The sequence below is a fragment of the Cynocephalus volans genome, chromosome 12, assembly GCF_027409185.1.
Source record: "Cynocephalus volans isolate mCynVol1 chromosome 12, mCynVol1.pri, whole genome shotgun sequence".
Taxonomy (NCBI): Eukaryota; Metazoa; Chordata; class Mammalia; order Dermoptera; family Cynocephalidae; genus Cynocephalus; species Cynocephalus volans.
The window spans coordinates 50,583,581-50,604,360 of record NC_084471.1 but is presented as its reverse complement, the minus strand read 5'-3'; the positions used below and the strand labels follow the sequence as shown (position 1 = coordinate 50,604,360).

The following is a 20,780-nucleotide window of genomic DNA, read 5'->3' as shown; positions in this document are numbered from 1 at the left end:
TTTTCATGTGTGAAAAGATAACAATATAAAGTCTAATATAAAAAAACTCCACGTTTTTATTTTACTTTAGACACTTAATATGCACAGCTTAAGACGTACAACTAATTAAAGATTCAAGGTGACCTGTAAAATGAATATTCTCCTTGGGAAATGATTAGACCTAAGAAGGTCTAATCTGACTCCATGCTCTGTGGGTGGATACAGTGCTCACGCATTGAGCTATCACCAGCAGGACTGACAGGTCTGAAACTGAACTCACCATCATTTTGAGCCCACACTTGGTCTTCCTCCTATGTTCCTTGTTTCATTAAAGGGCACCACATGTACCCTGTGGCTCAAGCCAAAACACCGTGTATCATCCCTGAATTCTCCACTACTTTTGACTGCCTCATTCAATTAAGCCCACTTCTGGTAGAGTCATATAGATTCTCTCCATTTTTTATGCTACTGTCTTAGTTTAGACCACCATCACAGTTTCCCAGCATTATCTCTAGAGCCTCCAAACTGCTGCCTTCTAGTGCCTACTCCACTGCAGATAGAGTGGTCTTTCTAAAACACAGGATAAAGTCCAAACTCCTAAATATATGTTAAGACTTGGGCTTTTTTTATACTTCTGAGGCTCAACCTTTGCCACTTCCCACCTTGATTTCAATGCTCCAGTTGAACAGAACAATTTAATTCTCTAAACAGTGACAGCAAGGATGTTCCTTCGTCCTGAAATGCTCCTTTTCTGCCTAACTCTTTCATGCCACTTCTTTGCCTGGCCAACTCTACAAACTCTACCTCAATTTAGCTATCACATTCTAGTTTGAACACATTAATAGTTGGTGAGACAGAGGGTGGATCTAAAATCATCGCACTTTACCTCTCGAACTGTAACCATTTGTTTACTGTAAGATGCTTGAGAACAGGGCAGTGTCATTTCCATATGTGTCTCTAGCTGTGAGTATGTCAAAATACCTACCAAAGAGTAAATTATAAATAGCAGGCTCACCATGAATTCACTTTGGAGTAAATGTGAACTTGCCACGACGTCCTTCAGCTGTGACCTTGTGAGAATTCGGCTGGCTGACTGCAGGTACTCCATTGCTACCTTCTCCCGTGGGGTTGGTATAGCCACAAAGGGTTCGACATTCCCCAAGCTACTCATGTCCAATGTAAGAGATACATTGGACCCTCGTCTACATTGGAGAAGAGTATTATTACGTTTAAACACCACATGAATTATTTTGATCACACAAGCTCATCTTTCTGTACATGCACAAAATTCAGTGAGAACTTTTACAGAGATCAGGATAAAATATATTTTCTCTTTTGGTACCACTGTTGGCCATAGCAACTATCCACAGTTCCTTTACAGAAAAATGACAGTGTTGTTGGAAAGAACTCTGAATTGAGAAAATACAGTGCAATTTATTAATGGATATACTTGTGATAGAAATAATAGAATGACTAATAATATTAAGTAAAAAATTTAAGAAAAGTAAACAGTTGAATTGAAAAATCCGATGTAACACAAATCAACCTTAATTGATATGTATGTCTGATACCCAGTATATAAATCATATAACTACCTAATGCTTTTTTTCTGCCTAATATTTTCAACATCAATATGCTGTACTCATGATTTTACTGGACATAAGAAGCTCAGAGAAAAAAAAGAAAAACGATTTTAGTTCAAATTATTGCCATTGAAATTGAATTTAAAAGTTAAAAAATATGTATATTGTTTATAACTTCTGAGTAAATCCCTAAAAGATAGCTTCTGTATCCTCCATTTACGTATGTATGTATATATGTGGGTGTGTATGCATATATATGCTTATATGTAGTTATTTAACTCTATGGTAAACTTACAAGGGGTCCTAGAAATCACAGACCCTTAAAATGAGTTACAATTTCTCTTCCCTTTGTAATCTCCCTTCTCTTGTTAGGAGACAAGATAAGGTCTTTCAACCCCTTATGTCCTGGATAGAAGGTATAAATGCTTTTTACAAATAATATTCGCTGTGTGGAACCAGGGAGTAACTATAACATAGCATGTGAGAGACTGAGGGTCAACGTCAGTGACTAAGTTCACAGAGTTGTTAGATTTAAAGAGGTCTTAGGTGTGTGTCAGGAGATCAAATACAGTGCCAAGTGGTGGGCATCCCATGGAAGCGGAGAGCAGAAGACAACAGGTCAAAACAAATGAGAGTAAAGGCAGCAGAAGCAGATACTAGACCCAGCAAGTTATTTCCTCTGAATGGTACTTTACATACGTTTTAATGAAATACTACATACATCAGCAAATACTCAAACTGCTTGAGCTTAATTTTAAACAACAGAAAATTATTAGAATGCACAACAGAAAAGCCCATTAAACAAAAAGCTGTCAGTTCTTTTCTCTTGTGAATCTGCTTCTGGTTGCAGCTTTGGTGCCATTCTATAGTTTGATACGTAATGCTATCATTTTTTAAAATTTCTAACTGGTTTGTAATTGTAATTTTAATTCTTACTTTAACTTGGTGGTTATTTAATAGTTTGAACATTTATTTTCCTTATTCATATCTAGTTATAGCTCATGGAAATTAGAAAATGGCTGGACTTCTAATGGCTGGAATTTCCTGATTCTTCCTTTGAGATAAACACTGTAATGATTTTTTCTGTATGTTTCACAGATGTTTTTGCTGGCAACTAGTTTGATTATGCATGTATGTAAGTATCTATCAAAAAACATATATATAGTACATATATATTGCCCTATTTATTACACTATTGTATGTTATTAAGATATTATTTAAAACTATTCCTTCTTTACTTTTTTCCTACTGGATTAGTCAAAGCCTGAGATATGTATGTGAGTCTTCCACAATAGTCACATTTGTTATTTTTCCTTAATTTCTAGCAGTTTTTACCTTAAACGTTTCAGCCATTGTGTTATTTGAAGGATTCATAATTATATCTTCACTGTAAATTTTATCAATATTGCTTTTAAAAAATTTTTATATTTTGCTTCACATCTGACTTTTTAAAAGATTAGTACTGACATACCTATTTTTTTTTTGACATGTTTCTGAAAAATCTTTTCTCATCTTATTATTCTGAACTCTTTTTGTATCACTGTTAGGGATTAGGGGATAGCATTTTGGATGATCCATAAAATATTATCACCTACCTGACAGAGGGATGTTGGCCCCCCTCCACCTTAATTTTTTTGGGGGGGGTTGTTGTTGGTGGTTAATAGGTTTCCTGTGTTTCCGAGCAGGTGGCCAACAGTTGAGGAAGAGCAAAGAATGGTTCTACTTCCAGGCCAAGAATTTTAATCTATTTTTAGTGAGAAAGTAGTTTTTAAAGGTTCTCATCCAGTTCTTCCAGTCTTTAAATTGATAGAAAGTCCTTCCTGATTGTGATAATGGTTTGTCTATTGGTTTTAGTTTTTAGTGTATTTATGAGAATTTGGGTTTTGCTGGTTTTATAGATGTTTTAGTAAGGAGTTGGGGGAGGCTGCTTAAAGCATTGCTAATCAGATGCCATTTAAAATCTTGATTTCACTCAGTTAACTTTCAGCCTCAAGAGACAAAAATGTTTGCAATTTGTCGATGGAGTGACACCCAGTGCTACAGCGGTTGAGTATGTGGTGAGGTCTCTTCCACCCAGTGTCAAAGAAGATATATGAAGTAGGGGTCATCTGAGTTAGGCCTTGAAGGTGTAAGATCAACGGGTTCATTTTTGGTGGAGGGTTATTTCAGAGAGAGAGACTGGCAGAAGAAAAAGAGAGGGAGCAGAAAATGATAAGACAACTTTGAGACATGCCATAGAAGCAGTTTGAGCTAAGTTCAGTTGTATAAACGTGTATTTTAGAATTGGAGGGCAGGGTTACGTAGGAAAGATGAGAGAGAATAAAGACTCATAGAAACTATAAGAATATAAAAAGTCTGTCTGAATCCTGAAAAGGACGATCCAGAACATCAGGGTAGATCAACTTCTTCTGGCTTCTCACAGCATACTCTGCCCAAACCTGGAGGTTAAAAGCCTCTGACATCCCATGTCTAAGGTTCATTTGATTTAGTGAGTAAATTTTCTAAGGATTCTGTGGTAAGCTGACAGCCATGGAAGCAATTTCATGTGAACTGACTTAGTAAGGAAGAATTAAGAACTAAGAATTCTTCCTTAGTAAGGAGGAATGACTTCTATCCTGCGAGGAAAGGACGAAAGGAAACCAATACTTATTAAATATCAATTATTTGCCAAGCACTGTTCTAAGCTCTTTCATGTATGTTACCTCAATGTTCATAGCAGCATTCTGAGGTATGTCTTTCCCCAGTTTCACAAGTGAAGAAATAACTAACACAGCAGTGAAGCAAAGATTCAATCCAAGTTAGAATATAAAACTAAGCTCTTTCTGCTTTGCCACCCAAAGGGAAAGGTGTGGTGGGCAGGTTATAATGGACTATATGTGCCCTACCTGGAGTTGGGAGCCGATTGCTAGGAGGAAGGTCAAGATTATTGAAGTATAGTGTGGAGGCAGTATAGTATTCAGGGTACAAATCACACTTCACACTTGTCTGGGCTCAAATTTTGCTTCTCCATGCCTTGTGGTGGACCTTTGGTCAGGCTATTTAGCTTCATGGTATCTCAATTTTCTCCTCTTTTGTAAAATGAATAAATGTTTCTATCTGAGAGGGTTATTACAAGGGTTAACCAGATGATGTAAGTAAACTGCTTATAAAAGTGATGCTTGGCAAACTTCCTGTAACTGGGAGGCAGATACCATCTCTGCGGCCACCAGTTCGGAAAAAAGCCTAACCAATTTCTGGTTGGAAATAGTGTGGTAGGAGAGTTCCCAGGTCCGCTTGAACTTGCCGGAGAGCTGGCTGCAGGTGGGCGCTAGATTCGGTCTATGCCGGGGGATACAAAGGTGAACAAGTCCCGAGAAAGATCTACACAGTGCTACAAAGGCGCCCAGAGAGACCGGTCATCTGTGCCTACCAGAAACCTGGCAGACTTCCTGGGCGAGGCGGTGCCGAGCAGGGTCTTGAAGGCCCAGCTGATAGACGAGGGTTGCAGAAGACACACCCCAGCCCAGCACAGTGTGCACAGAGTGGGGAGACATGCGGCCAGGGAGGCGGAGACTTGACAGAAACCACACACCCTGTGGGGTCGCCACTGCAGGATCCAACAGCCTGGGCCAGAGCACACGGAACAGGGAGAAGTCCTGCACAGGAAGTGAAAGCTCAACAGAGATCACACACCCTGTGGTACGTGATCCACCAGCCCACCAGAGTCCAAGCTGACCAGAAAGGTGGCTCCCCGGAGAACCCCAAGACCCGAGGCAACCACACACACAAGGCACTAGAGGCCAACTGAGCAGTCACGGAGGGAGCCATACGAAATTAGCAACCCCAGCAACATCCTAGTTAGTCATTAGTCTCAAACCGGTGGACTGTGAAACCCCCTGCCCCAATGAATAAACACCAAAAAAAAGATACCAGAAATACAAAAAATCAAGAAAGTACACCACCAAAAGTTAATAAACCTCAAACTCTAGATCCTATAGAACAAGAAGCCCTTGAAATGACTGACAAGGATTTTTGAGTGATAATTCTAAGGAAACTGAATGAGATACAAGAAAACTCAGCTAGACATCATGATGAAATGAGGAAAAGTATACAGGATCTGAAAGAGGAAATGTACAAGGAAATCAATGTCCTGAAAAAAAATGTAGCAGAATCCCAGGGATGCAAGGTTGGTTCAACATACGCAAATCAATAAATGTGATACACCATATTAATAAACTCAAACACAAGGACCATATGATCATCTCTATAGATGCTGAAAAAGCATTTGATAAAGTTCAGCACTCATTCATGACAAAGACCCTCTATAAGTTAGGTATAGAGGGAAAGTATCTCAACATAATTAAAGCCATATATGCCAAACCCACTGCCAATATCATCCTGAATGGGGAAAAGCTGAAAGCTTTTCCTTTAAGAACAGGAACTAGACAAGGATGCCCACTCTCACCACTCCTATTCAACATAGTGTTGGAAGTACTAGCCAGAGCAATCAGAGAAGAGAAGGCAATAAAGGGCATCCAGACTGGAAAAGATGAAGTCAAACTGTCCCTGTTTGCAGATGACATGATCCTATATATCGAACAGCCTAAAACCTCTACAAAAAAACTCTTGGAATTGATAAATGATTTCAGCACAGTAGCAGGATACAAAATCAACACACAAAAATCAGTAGCATTTCTTTTCTCCAATAGTGAACATGCAGAACGAGAAATCAAGAAAGCCTGCCCATTTCCAATAGCCACCAAAAAAATAAAATACTTAGGAATTGAGTTAACCAAGGAGGTGAAAAATCTCTATAATGAGAACTACAAACCACTGCTGAGAGAAATTAGAGAGGATACAAGAAGATGGAAAGATATCCCATGCTCTTGGATTGGAAGAATCAACATAGTGAAAATGTCCATACTACCCAAAGTGATATACAAATTCAATGCAATCCCCATCAAAATTCCAAAGACATTTTTCTCAGAAATGGAAAGAACTATCCAGACATTTATATGGAACAATAAAAGACCACGAATAGCCAAAGCAATGCTCAGCAAAAAAAATAAAGCTGGAGGCATAACACTACCTGACTTTAAGCTATACTACAAAGCTATAATAACCAAAACAGTATGGTACTGGCATAAAAACAGACACACTGACCAATGGAATAGAATAGAGAATCCAGAAATCAACCCACACACTTACTGCCATCTGATCTTTGACAAAGGCACCAAGCCTATTCACTGGGGAAGGGACTGCCTCTTCAGCGAATGGTGCTGGGATAACTGGATATCCATATGCAGGAGAATGAAACTAGATCCATACCTCTCACCGTATACTAAAATCAACTCAAAATGGATTAAGGATTTAAATATACACCCTGAAACAATAAATCTTCTTAAAGAAAACATAGGAGAAACACTTCAGGAAATAGGACTGGGCACAGACTTCATGAATACGACCCCAAAAGCACGGGCAACCAAAGGAAAAATAAACAAATGGGATTATATCAAACTAAAAAGCTTCTGCACAGCAAAAGAAACAATTAACAGAGTTAAAAGACAACCAACAGAGTGGGAGAAAATATTTGCAAAATATACATCTGACAAAGGATTAATATCCAGAATATATAAGGAACTCAAACAACTTTACAAGAAGAAAACAAGCAACCCAATTAAAAAATGGGCAAAAGAGCTAAGTAGGCATCTCTCTAAGGAAGATATACAAATGGCCAACAGACATATGAAAAAATGCTCAACATCACTCAGCATCCGGGAAATGCAAATCAAAACCACATTGAGATACCATCTAACCCCAGTTAGGATGGCTAAAATCCAAAAGACTCTGAACAATAAATGCTGGCGAGGTTGCGGAGAAAAAGGAACTCTCATACATTGTTGGTGGGACTGCAAAATGGTGCAGCCTCTATGGAAAATGGTATGGAGGTTCCTCAAACAATTGCAGATAGATCTACCATACGACCCAGCTATCCCACTGTTGGGAATATACCCAGAGGAATGGAAATCATCAAGTCGAAGGTATACCTGTTCCCCAATGTTCATCGCAGCACTCTTTACAATAGCCAAGAGTTGGAACCAGCCCAAATGTCCATCATCAGATGAGTGGATACTGAAAATATGGTACATCTACACAATGGAATACTACTCAGCTATAAAAACGAATGAAATACTGCCATTTGCAACAACATGGATGGACCTTGAGAGAATTATATTAAGTGAAACAAGTCAGGCACAGAAAGAGAAATACCACATGTTCTCACTTATTGGTGGGAGCTAAAAATTAATAAATAAATTCACACACACACACACACACACACACACACACACACACACAAAACCCGGGGGGGGGGGAGAAGATATAACAACCACAATTACTCGAAGTTGATACGACAAGCAAACAGAAAGGACATTGTTGGGGGGGGGGGGGTGGAGAGGGAGGTTTTGGTGATGGGGAGCAATAATCAGCCACAATGTATATCGACAAAATAAAATTAAAAAAATAAAAAATAAATAATAAAATAAAATAAAATAAAATAAAAAAATAAATAAAAGTGTAACCTCAAAAAAAAAAAAAAAGAAAGTAAAGAGGTAAGCACCAACTATTAACTCTTTTGATGTATAAATGAAGTGATGCTAATTTCTCAAAAAAAAAAAAAGTGAAGCTTGGCTATTATTAGATTTGGGTAATAACTAACAAAGTCCTGCTTAGCTCTTCCTTTTTGATTTTCTAAGGGATCTATTTGAGATCTTCACAAAAACTTGAAAATTGTTTATACTGACATTAACTTTAACGTTTTGAAACCCATGAATAGAATCTATATGTTTGTCACATAAAGAAAAATGCACCCTTCTTGATAACCTATTCATCTTAAAGTTTCCCTCTATTATAGCATATCTATTTCCTTTGAACCCTAAACAATTCCAGAACACTTCACCTCAACGCCTCAGACAATGTCTCAGAGTTCAGTTATGGAGTCAAACTTGCACAGCCTGTTGACCTTAAAGAGAGCACTTTCCACAAAACGGCTCTTTTTGTGGCAAGTGCTCTCCTGTCCTGGCTGTGAAATATTATGGTAGGATGTCATTAACTTGAAAAAAGCTCTGTTTTTGTTAATTCTTATTTTAAGGAACAAACGATATTTAGTTTAATTGAAATATGGTAGAATTAGGAAATCTAATCAATAGAATCAACTTAAAAATATTAAAATATTTGTCCACTTTAGTTATATCTTATGCTTGGAGAGAAGAAGTTAAATACACACCCATATATATTGTACAGTGTTAATTTTTGTCATTGTAAAAGTTTAAATACATATTTATAATAAATACATATTTATTGTAGAAAATTTATAAAATTTAGAAATTTTAAAAAAGAAATCAAAATCACTCATACATATTCTCCACTAGCATTTAAATTGACTTTTAAACTTTGCAAATTTATAGGCAGTAATGGCAGTGGCTTATTGTTTTAATTTCTATTTCTTTGGTTAGACATGAGGATAAATACATGTCATATGATTATTATTAACTTGTGGGTCCTTTCCTTTGAGAATTGTCTGTTCATGCTGTTTCCTAACTTTTATATTGTGGCATTAATACATTTATTATTGACTACTATGATATATATTTAAATAATATTAATTATTTCTCAGACATATCTGTTGCAAATATACAGTTTGTTGTTGCTTTATAACACTAAGGATTTTTATAAAGTTACATATATATATACATATATACTCAGTTAAACCCACTAATCTTCTTTGTAGTTTTTTGCATTGCTTTAACACATACGACTTCTTCTCCCGGAAGTTTAGACTTTTTAAAGTCAATCTTTTAATCTACTTGTAATTCATTTTGAGGTATGGTAAAGGGAGAATCACCTAGGTTTTTTTTCCCCTTAAATAGGTTATCAATGTTCCTAGTATAATTTACTGGACAATCTAGAGACGGAATATGTTTTATAAATGTGGGAATGTTAGGTTTTTAACTAGCTATCACTGATTAATGATCTGGAGGAGAAAATACCATGTTATTGAACTAAGAGAGTATGAATTTGTTCCACAGCATCCATAAACCAAAATGATAAGAAGTGAGGACAGAATCAGTAAAATATTTCAAAAGCAAACAAACATGAGAAGTTAAGGAAAAACTCAAATTAAGATACAGGAAAAAAATCTAAAGGATTTAGGGAAAAAAAACCCCAACAGGAACAATAGGAGACCTAGACCTTTAATAAAAGTAGAATGTGGATAAGTAAGAACATAAACTCTATTGAAAGCTTGGCTTCTATTTTGTCCTGTAACTATGGACAAACTGTTTAGTTTTTTTATGCCTCATGATTGCTGTTGGACAAAAGAGAACATAATAAAAAGCTTTATCAAACTCCTGCTGCAGCACCAATTATTATTTATGCCAAAAAATAAATAAGAGGGAGGAAATTCAAAAGATACCAATGCAAACAATTGAAGGAAAAAGCAAATTCTTAGGGAAAGGTAAAAGGAATGCAATAAACAGCATGCTAATTACAATTAAGCAAAAAGGAAGACAATGTATAAACATTATGGGCCAGGGCCCCACAGCCATTTCAGCAAGAGAATATAAACAACTCTCTGTGGTAATTGCTCAATTCTGCATCCCTGTTCCTAATGACCAAGAGGTGGGAAGAAAATACAGCTAAAAATACAAGAACACTACAGTGAGTGTAGGAATAACTCAGAAACCAAACATTTGTTTTCCTGGTAGTTGAGGGTTATAATGCAGGAATTCAGAAGCTGGATCTAGGAAGAAAGGGCTACAACTTCCAGCACTGTGTCTATGGACTCAGACAAGCTGCTCTTCTCATTGCACTTTGGCCACTGAGAACAGTGAGACTTCAAGCATGACACCTCATTTAGTACCCAATAAAGAGTGGAAATGGGAGTAAGAGAACAATTGAAACTAATGATTATTTTGCCTGTAGTCCAGGAAGACGTACTTTTGAGACTATTGGATTATGAAATTAAGTTTCAATGGGAAATGATGGCAGCTGCTTATCTTGAAGTGCTTGAAATGAGAACGGAAAAATATGCATTTAAAGATTATAAGAAGAATTTAGTACAGAATGAAAGCCAATAGAGTTGACCTTTGGGAGCTTTTTTTTTTTTTTTTTTTCTGTAAATAAGATAGATAATTTGCCCAGAGCTGCCTTCATTAGCATACACATCTAATCCTACATGGTGAGAAGTAAGAACTTTAATATTGATGGTCTCTTCAGATCTGAAAATGGTTTGAGACCTTTAGGCCAATCTTTCCTCCTTATGTGCTACAATGATCATAAATCTGACAATCTTGGCTTGACATAAAAGGTGAGTTTAAACCCTTCCACTCCCAACGTGATTTTTCTTATTTGATTTTGCCTCTTCAATTTAGCCACATATTTAATTTTTGGGGAGAACACGAATTAAAAAGATAGAAAAAAAACTTCTTGCTCATTTAAATAACAAAGGAGAAAAAAGTGGTGGAATGAGAGATGAAATTCCTTTACTATGTGTGGATTGACTGGCCTCCACAGTTCTTCGCAACTCCAAATTCTATGACTTTTAAGTTCCAAGGTTAATGGTATTTAACTAATAGGATGCTGTTTTTATCTCTTTACCTTCGAATAAATTATATATGATACTAAACCTCTTTGTGGATCACTTGATAGATGAGAGGGTAAAATTTTTTTAAAAAATGGAGCAATAGGAAAGTTGAATTGTGACATAAAGGCAGTGTTACCAATTTTTAGAAGCTGAAATAAATGAATAGGTATTGTGACCATCCATAATAAAATTTCCCAAAGGAAATCCTCTAGAGAAGAAATGGTAATAAGTATAAAAGATATCAGGCATGGGCCCAGGAAGATAATAAATGGATTTCACTCTAAAGTAAAAAGAAAATCTTATAAAATTCAGAACATTTTTGGTGTGGGAAATGATTCATTTCCCTACCTGAAAACATCTCCTTCACTAGGGAGAATGTTGTTCTCCCTTTTGAGTGATTATGTAAAAGTTTTTGAATTCATACAATGATATCTGACATTTTGTATGTGCATAGGACAAGGCAAAATTTACTACACCCTTGTTTTATTATTTAAAAAACTAAAAATCAAAACAATCATTAAAAAAATAAGCACAAATTGGACTTGCTACATTGTTCTTTAAGCACTGACCTTGGAATCTGAGCTTAAGTCAATGCTCTGAACTTCACTTAAGCTCCTTGGGCCTCAGAATTCTTAATATGAAGATGGGGATGATACTAAAATTCACAGGGTTGATTCACATTGTAAAAGGTAAAGAAGCAAAAATATGTGAGTATTTCCAGCCTGGTATCTGGCATATAATAGCCATATGTGAATAATAATAATAATATTAATAATCATGTGGTAATTCTTATTTCACTGTATGCATACATGGCTGTGTGGAAGCTAGGCGGGCATACACAGATAAATATTTGAGGAAGGCAAGATTGGGAAAATTGGTGATTAGGAGTTAGCAGCAATGTTACATATGCAAAGTCTGCGATCATATAAGTTGGGAGCATTTTTCACAATTCGAGCCCTTAAAATTTGTATCATATGCCATTAAAATTAACCACTTTTTACTGATTCAGAAATAATGCATGTTCACGGGAGAAAAACTAAAAATGTAGATACAAAGAAAGACAAGTATGCCCAAATACCAATACTTAGAGTAACTGCTAATAACATTTTTTGTGTATGTCTTTCAAGTCTTTTCAAGTCTTTTGTATAATAAAATCTACGGTTTGTTTTTTTTAAACCAAATATGTTATGAATGTTTTTTGATGTCCTCAAGTTTATTTAAACATTATCTTCAAACACTCTGTAGTATGTCATTATTTGGATGTATCATAGTTTATTTCTGCACACTAAGTTATTTTCAATTTTTTACCATTATAAACAAAAGTGCAACGAATATCTTAAAAGTCTATGCATTTCTATGATTATTTTTCAGCCCAGGAGTTTTAAAAACTAACTCAAATATCTGACTTTGGAGAAGTCACCGGACACATGGAGTGTGGAAGGGAAGAAGTGTGAAGACTGACTCTTGAGGCTCCCTGACGTTGACTTAATTCAGACCCTCTTCACCTTTGGTTCAGACCCTTGCAGTAGCTCTCTTGCAAGCCTTCCTAGTTCATTATGTTAACTTTCAGATTTTACTGGAATAATATATATGCACTGATGATAAAATCCACAAATAGCTGCTCTTTGACATAAGATGCTTTCTAATCTGTTCCCCTGTGTACTTCTCCAGCCTTATCTCCTGTCAAATCCTTATCCATATCTGTGCCCCAGGCAGGTGATCAACATGTAGTTCTGTTCCATATGCCTCAAATAAGTTTTCCTCAACTCTTTTAGATCCAGTCCTCCAAATGCTAGGAGCTCTTTCCTCTGAGACCTTTTAGCAATTTTCCCAATATGTCTTGGGCACATATCATATCCACTAGAAATGATTTGCTCTAAAGTGTGAACTCCTTGAGTGCAAAGGTTTTGTCTTTAATCCTCCTTCTGTACCCAGTCCTAAACACATGGGAAGCAACACTTTTGCTACCTGCCTGGATAAATGGTCGCAAATAAATTGGTTGGGGGTAGTGCTATGTATAATTACTGTGCTTTGATGGAGTTTACAATCCTTCTGAAAATAGGGAAACTGGAGGATTATGGTAGACAGGAGTTTGAAAATTCAGAGTGGAGAAGCCAAGCTTATGCAGGTACAGCAATGTTACAGCTGAGATTTAGTTCGAGTCATTTGAATACCAATGAAGTCCGAGCATTAATGTCCTAAAGACCTCTGTTCATTTTGTTCTCAAAAATTAGAAAAACAAAATAGTGCTTTGTTTGTAACAAGTATGATTAATGTTTACTCATTTTTTTTGGCATTTCGTATTGTTTTGACTGTCACTCATGTTGAGGAGGCTGTTTCTCTTTTGACAAAAGAACAAAATGATGGTAGCTCTAATTTAAGTTCCCAAGTTTAGTTTTTTCTTGTTCATATAATTAATTAAAGATGATGCTGAAGAAACATTAATAAGTCTCAATGAATAAACCATTCTTTCTGAAATGGGAAAACTTTCTTTGAATTTCAGCTGGTTTATATATAAATGCACACATGCACACACACACAATATTTTCTAAGCAGCACTATACAATGAATAATTCCCTGTTTATTTACACGATTAACTACCAAAGAACCCTTTTAGTACTGATGGTTACAACTAAGTTAAATATATTCATTTACTTTCAAGACCAGAAATGACACATGTGATTATAATGATTTATAGAGTTCAGCTACAATGTGAATCATCAATAAATACACAACATTCTTTTATGATAAAAGCACTCAACAAACTGGGAGTAAAAGGGAACTTCCTCACCTAATGAAGGGAATGTACAAAAACTAACATCACACTTAATGGTGAAAGACTCAAAGCTGTCTACCTAAGATCAGATACAAGACAAAGATGTTTGCTCTTACCATGCCTATTCCATACTGTACTGGCAGTTCTAGCCAGGGCAATTAGATAAGAAAATGAAACAAAAGATATCCACAGTGGAAAGGAAGAAGTAAAAGAGCCTGCATTTGTAGATGACATGATCACATCTATAGAAAACTCCAAGGAATCCACAAAAAATATATTAGAAGTAATAATCAAGTTCTGCAAGGTTGCAAGATACAATATCGATATAAGAAATCAATTGTATTCTATACACTAGCAATGAATAATCTGAAAATAAAGTTAAAAAATTACATTTACAATATCATCAAAAAGAATAAAATACTTAGGAATAAATTTTGCACGAAGTGCAAGAGTAGTACACAAAGAACTATAAAACATCACTGAAAAAAATTAAAGACCTAAATGAAGGAAGAACATACCATTTTTATGTGTTGGAAGGCTTAATATTGTTAATATGGCAATACTTTCTGAAATTGATCTACAGATTCAACTTAGTCCCTATCAAAATCCCAGCTGGCTTTTTTACAGAAATTGACAAGTTGATTCCAAAATGTATATGGAAATGAAAAGAACTCAGAATAGCCAAAATAATCCTGAAAAAGAACAAAGGTAGAGGACCCACATTTCCTGCGTTCAAAACTCACTGCAAAGTTACACTAACCAAAACAATGTGGTGCTAGCATAAGAATAGATATATAGATAATGGAATAAAATTGAGAATCCACAAATAAATAAGAAGAAATATTCAACATCTTTAGCCATCAAGGAAATCAAAACCACAAGGATACACACTTCACACTCGCTAGGATGGTTATAATAAAAAAGATGAACAATTCGAGGGTTATTTCAAAAAGTTCATGGAAAAATAGAATCAAAAGAATATGAATTTTTCCATGAGCTTTTTGAAGTACCCTCATGGAGAGTTGTTAAGAAGGTGGAGAAACCGGAACTCTCATACATTGCTGGTGGGAATATAAAATGCAGCCACTTTGGAAAAACATTTTGTAGTTCCTCAAAAAGGTAAGCCTAGAGTTATCATATGACCCAGCAATTCCATTTCTAGGTGTATATATACTCCAGATAAATGAAAACATATGTCCACACAAGAACTTGTAACAAACATTATAGCAGAATTATTCACAATAGTCAAAAGTAGAAACAATCCAAATGTCCATCACCTGACGAATGGATAAACAAAATGTGGTATATCTTACCTATAAAATGGAATATAATGTGCCATAAAAAGGAACAGAGTACTGATAATGCTACAAAATACATGAACCTTGAAAACATTATATTAAGTAAAATAAGCCAGGCAAAATAGGCCACATATCGTATGATTCCATTTCTATGAAATGTGCAGAATAGGCAGATCTATGAAGGTGGAAAGTAGATGGGAGTTGCCAGGGGCTGAGGAATAGAGAATTGAGGAGTGAATGCTAATGGGTATAGGGTTTCTTTCTGGGGTGATGAAAATGCTCTGGAATTAGAGGATGGAAAAAAATTGTCACAACCTTATAATTAGTTTTTGTTACAAACTTATCATAGCATTATTTTAATGATAAAATGCTTATTTATTAAAAGGTTAATAAAATTTTTGTTAATTGTAAAAAAATAAAAGAAAGAAAAGAATGGGCCAGAAACACTGAAAATCCTTCCCAGAGAGACTATTTTTAAATGACAGGAGCTACAAAGTGTCAATGAAATATATACATAGATACATGGACTGTGGCAGCTCTGATTATTTTTAGCTGGTGGTACATCTATGGGAAATTTTGTGGTCAACATATATATGTGTTTAAATAGCACAACTGGAATTTTAGAGAATAATATCATATAAGAACAGTACAAGAACAATACATGTTAGTAACAGTAAATTCTTACCATGGGATTCATGCATGAAATTAGATGACCATTCTATCATACCACACAAGATTCCATTTACAGTCACGTGTTGCTTAACTATGGGGAAACTTTCTGAAAAATGTGTTCTTAGGCAATTTCGTCATTGTGCAAGCATCACAGAGTGTACTTACATAAACCTAGATGGTATAGCCTACTACACACCTAGTCCATATGGTATAGCCTTTATAATCTTATAGGACCATCTTTGTATATGCGGTCCATTGTTGACCGAAAGGTCATTATGTGGCACGTGGTTGTGTCTGTATCGCTCTGCCAGTTTACTGATAGGCAGCAAATTTCCTAGCAAATGTAACTGTGGCAACAATTTTCTTAATACATCTCTGCATTGTGATGCCCTTCATTGCTTTTACCTTTGATGTATGTTTTTCAGTCTCTATCTCTTTACACACACCCCTCCCTCAAGAAATCTAACAAGGGTACACTTTCTTCCCTCTGGGTAAAGAGTAGGGAAGGTTGCAGGAAAAGAGAAAGAAGAAAAGAGAAAGTATTTTTTTTATTGATTATGCATATTTATGGGGTACAAAGCTGACTGTCACCACTTGTACCCAAGATGTGATGGCCAGATCAATACTATCAGTGTGCCCATTACCACGAATTGCGATTATTCCCCGTTTCCCCACCCAGTTAATCGCTGACCTCCCTCCCTCATCCCTCTCCCCCTGAATTGACTTCATCTTCCCTCTAACTGGGCTCAAGCAGGAGGCCTGTCTTAGTTTCTGCATTGAACTCCAGGAGCAATAACCATCTCACACCAGGATGAGAAATGCCCATGCTTCCAAAAAGCTCTCATCTGTTGTAGAAGTGCTGATAATGATGATGATGTAAGTTAACATTAATTAAGCTAAATTTATAATAAGTGGTTTACTTGTATTATCTTATTTAATTTTTACGACAATTTTTGTGTGACGTGCTATGATTATTCCCACTTTATTTATGGGGAAATTAAAGATGTTAAGTTACTTATCAAAAGTCATTCAGTAAAGAATGTGAATACAGGTAGTGTGATTCCTGAGACTTCATTCTTAACCACAAAGATGTGCTGAACTCAGTCCAACAGCAAACATATATTAGTACCTACAATTTTCTAGAAACTGTGCTAGGCCTTGGGGAGTGCCAAGGTTAAAGAAACATGGCCTCTGAACTTGAGGACTTTATGAGGAAAGAACCCTAAATAGATTATTTCAATATTTTGTAGCTTTTTATGGAGTACAGATATACCTAGAAAGTTATAGAGGTTATTTATTCATTTATACCAAATGTCTTTATATCAAATCCTTGAATTTGTTTTCAGTCATTGGAGAGAAACATTTATAAAGATAAATTTTCCCAAAGAACATTCTACATTTACGGAAAGAATTAGATATTTTAAAAAGCAATTACATTTAATATCTTTCTGATAGCTTCTAGAAGTCATTCTCAGTCATTTGATGTAAGAAGCAGATATCTCAAGTCATTAACCAGGGAACATCAAGGTCCATCTTGATGAACTCTCAGTCAAGATTATGAAAATGTGCTACCTCCAGAGTTTCCCCAAATGTTTAGCCAAGAAAAATAATTATCTAAATATACATTCCTGTGTTTTTCCGGTGTTCATTTAAAAGTGTACCACCCAGCAGTGCAGTCTTGGACTTCGGTCAGTTAGATGCTTTGCAAATAAACCAGGATGACACTTTCCCTCTTCAAGTCATTGGCTTTTCCCCTGGGAATTTCACAGGAGGGAGTTGCTTCCCTCTGGCCAGTGAAGAGTCAATGACTTTGCTGGGTTACTCTGTGGCTACAGATTGTATTTAGAGTATTATCACACTCCTTAGGTGGAAGGAAGGAAGGCACCAATTACCTGGAAGAATTGTGTGGGTGATAAATGAAGAGGGGGCACTTGATTTTATGACTATGGTCACATTCTTGCCAATGTAAATACATAATCATGCTATCAGTGACACCTAGTACAAGCATAGATGTTTAAATTATTGAACACAGTTGCCAATAGTTAAAATAAGCCTTTCCCCTCAGGTAACCAGGATTTGTTGACTTCATAACATTCGTAGTAATGCATTTTTATTTCCGGGTCTTTTCTCATCCACTGACAGATGGAATATTGCAAGATAAACCTGAAATCAAATAGCCTTTCACAGGTGCAGATACTGTGCTTACCAGACAAAGTAAAGAATCCCTACTTTTGCTACTGTGTTTTATTATCAATGTTATGTCCAAGGAGCAGATGGATTGGTAAAAAATAAATATTTCTGGAATGCAAAATATCATACACATTTGAAAGAGCGAACTGAAATTTGTCACATAAAGACACTTTTATGCTTGTTGTAGGAAATATATCTCTTTGCTTTTCCAGAAATAAAAGTGTTCTAAATTAGCAAGTTTCAATTATATCAAACAAGATGAAAAAATGCCCAGAAGCTATGCCCAAATAATTTTCTAGAAACAGCTAACATTTTGATATGAAATTAAAATTATATATACTTTTTTCTTTTTCATTGAGAAATATAATTTACATACCATAAAATTTACCTTTTTAAGGTGTACAATGGTTTCAGTATAGTCACAGAGTTGTATAAACATTACCATAATCAATTTTAAAACATTTTCCTCACCCCATAAAGAAACTCCCTACCCATTTGAGGTTACTCTCCATTCCTTCCTCTTTCCAGTCTCTAGAAACCACTAATCTATTTTCTGTGACTATGGATTTACTTATTTTGGACATTTCATATAAATGAAATCATGTAACATACAGCTGTTTGAGTCTGGCTTCTTTTACTTAGCATAACGTTTTCAAGGTTCATCCGTGCTGCAGAATTTCTCAGTACTCCGTTCCTTTTTATGACACATTATATCCCATTGTATGGATATACCACATTTTGTTTATCCATTCATCAGCTGAAGGACATTTGGGTTGTTTCCACTTTTAGCTATTATGAATAACTCTGCTGTGAACATTTTTGCATGAGCTTTTGTGTGGACATATGTTTTCATTTCTCTTGGGTGTACACCTAGCAATAAAATTGCTGGGTCATATATAGTAACTCTAGGTTTGACTTTTTGAGAAACTCTCAAATGTTTTTCCAAAGTGTCTGCACCACCTGTCATTCCTGCCAGCAGTGTACAAGAGTTCCAAATCCCCACACCCCTGCCAGTACTTGTTATTGTTCATATTACTGATTATAGCCGCCCTGGTGGGTGTGAAGTGGTATCTCATTGTGGCTGTGATTGCATTTCCCCAGTGACTAATGATGAGCATCTCTTTATGGGCTTGCTGGCCATTTGTAGCTCTTTTATGGAGAAATGCCTATTCAGATCCTCTGCCCATTTTAAATTTGGGCTATTTGTCTTTTTATTTTTGAGTTGTGCATTTCTTTATTCTGGACATTAGACCCTTATCACACATATGATTTCAAATATTCCCTCTCATTCTATGGATTGTCTTTTCATTTTTTTTTTAATGGTATCTGTGATAGTTAATTTTGTATGTCAACTTGGCTGGGCCTTGGGATGCCCAGGTATTTGGTCAAGCATTATTCTGGGTGTTTCTGTAAGGATGTTTTGGATGAGATTAACATTTAAATCTTCGTTTGTTAATGCAAAGGTATCTGTATGAACATAATTAATATGTTTCTTCTTTATGTCAAGTATGGCAAAAATAAATTTTCTTTGTTACGTAAGACAGTACAAAAATCAGCCTCTTTACCTTTTTTATGTCCTCTTCTATCAGGTTCTAAATGTTTATAACAAGACAGGGTTATTAAAATATTGGAATTATGGACATGCCAGAAAAGACATGGATTGAGTCCACTGTATCTGCACTCTAAATTTATCTCCCATTTTCTGGTAGCATTACTAGTAATTTTCTAATTTTTTCTACTGTCCACCCTTATAAGCAAAAAAAAAAAAAAAAAAAAAAAAAAATTAAGTGCACCACCACTGATATTTATTTATTTGTAAGTTATATACATGAACTGCTGTACTCATATTTTATGCAAATTATAAAAATGTACAAAATTTGAAAGAGGAAAGATCAAGACAAAAATAAATATAGTTTTTCTAATATTTTCTTTGTATACCCCAATAGAACATTCCACACATTCCCTGTGATCCATATACCCCACTTTGTGATCACTGCCTCAGTTATCTAGACTTACATATGTAAGTGGTGACTTCTTTCAACTGCTTTGGGTATCCTAGGTAGTAAGTACCTGGACACTGCAACAGGACATCTATCATGTCAGCTATAATCACTATTCATAAAGGATTGTTTAAAATAACATTTTGTCTATCACAGAAGACACTTCAATCTGGCCTGGTAGTCATTAAGTCTTCACTGCAAGAATTTGCCATCCAAATGACTTCTATAACTGTAAAGACAAAATTAAAATGTTCTAAACTTAATACATTCAACGGCTTTTCTCTTAGGCAGATGGCAGTGAAGAATATGTAAAGACAGGCTTTAAAATGACAGCTACAAGAATATTCTTTGTTTCTCTAACAAACTATTCTCTTTAAGGTATTGTTTTATAAGTTAATTCTTTATTTCTTTTCACCAGAGATCTCTTAACATAAAAGTTCTAATGTTTATCTGGACAACTCTTAATCTCTGAGATATTCAATAATGACATTTTTATTACATCTCCAGGATATGTTTCTATGAATGATGTAATAATTTACAAAGAAAATCTTTTTTTTTAAATTTACCAACTTTTATATAAAGGGAGAATGTAAGACAAGAATGACTTCTAACACCAACTAACTTTGCCATTTGAGCAGGTTGAGTGGTCCTAAGCTATGC

The 20,780-nt window shown here is 35.5% G+C and overlaps 1 protein-coding gene across 2 annotated transcripts in view; it reads right to left on the bottom strand.

The window, feature by feature from the left end:
• The window catches only part of PTPRR (protein tyrosine phosphatase receptor type R), a 248,668-nt gene that overhangs the window by 48,043 nt on the left and 179,845 nt on the right, over nt 1–20,780 (bottom strand). For both annotated transcript variants that reach the window (XM_063075404.1, XM_063075403.1), the window contains one exon: nt 995–1,181. In XM_063075404.1, coding sequence (XP_062931474.1) covers nt 995–1,181 — 187 coding nt within the window. The remainder of the gene's footprint in view (nt 1–994; nt 1,182–20,780) is intronic.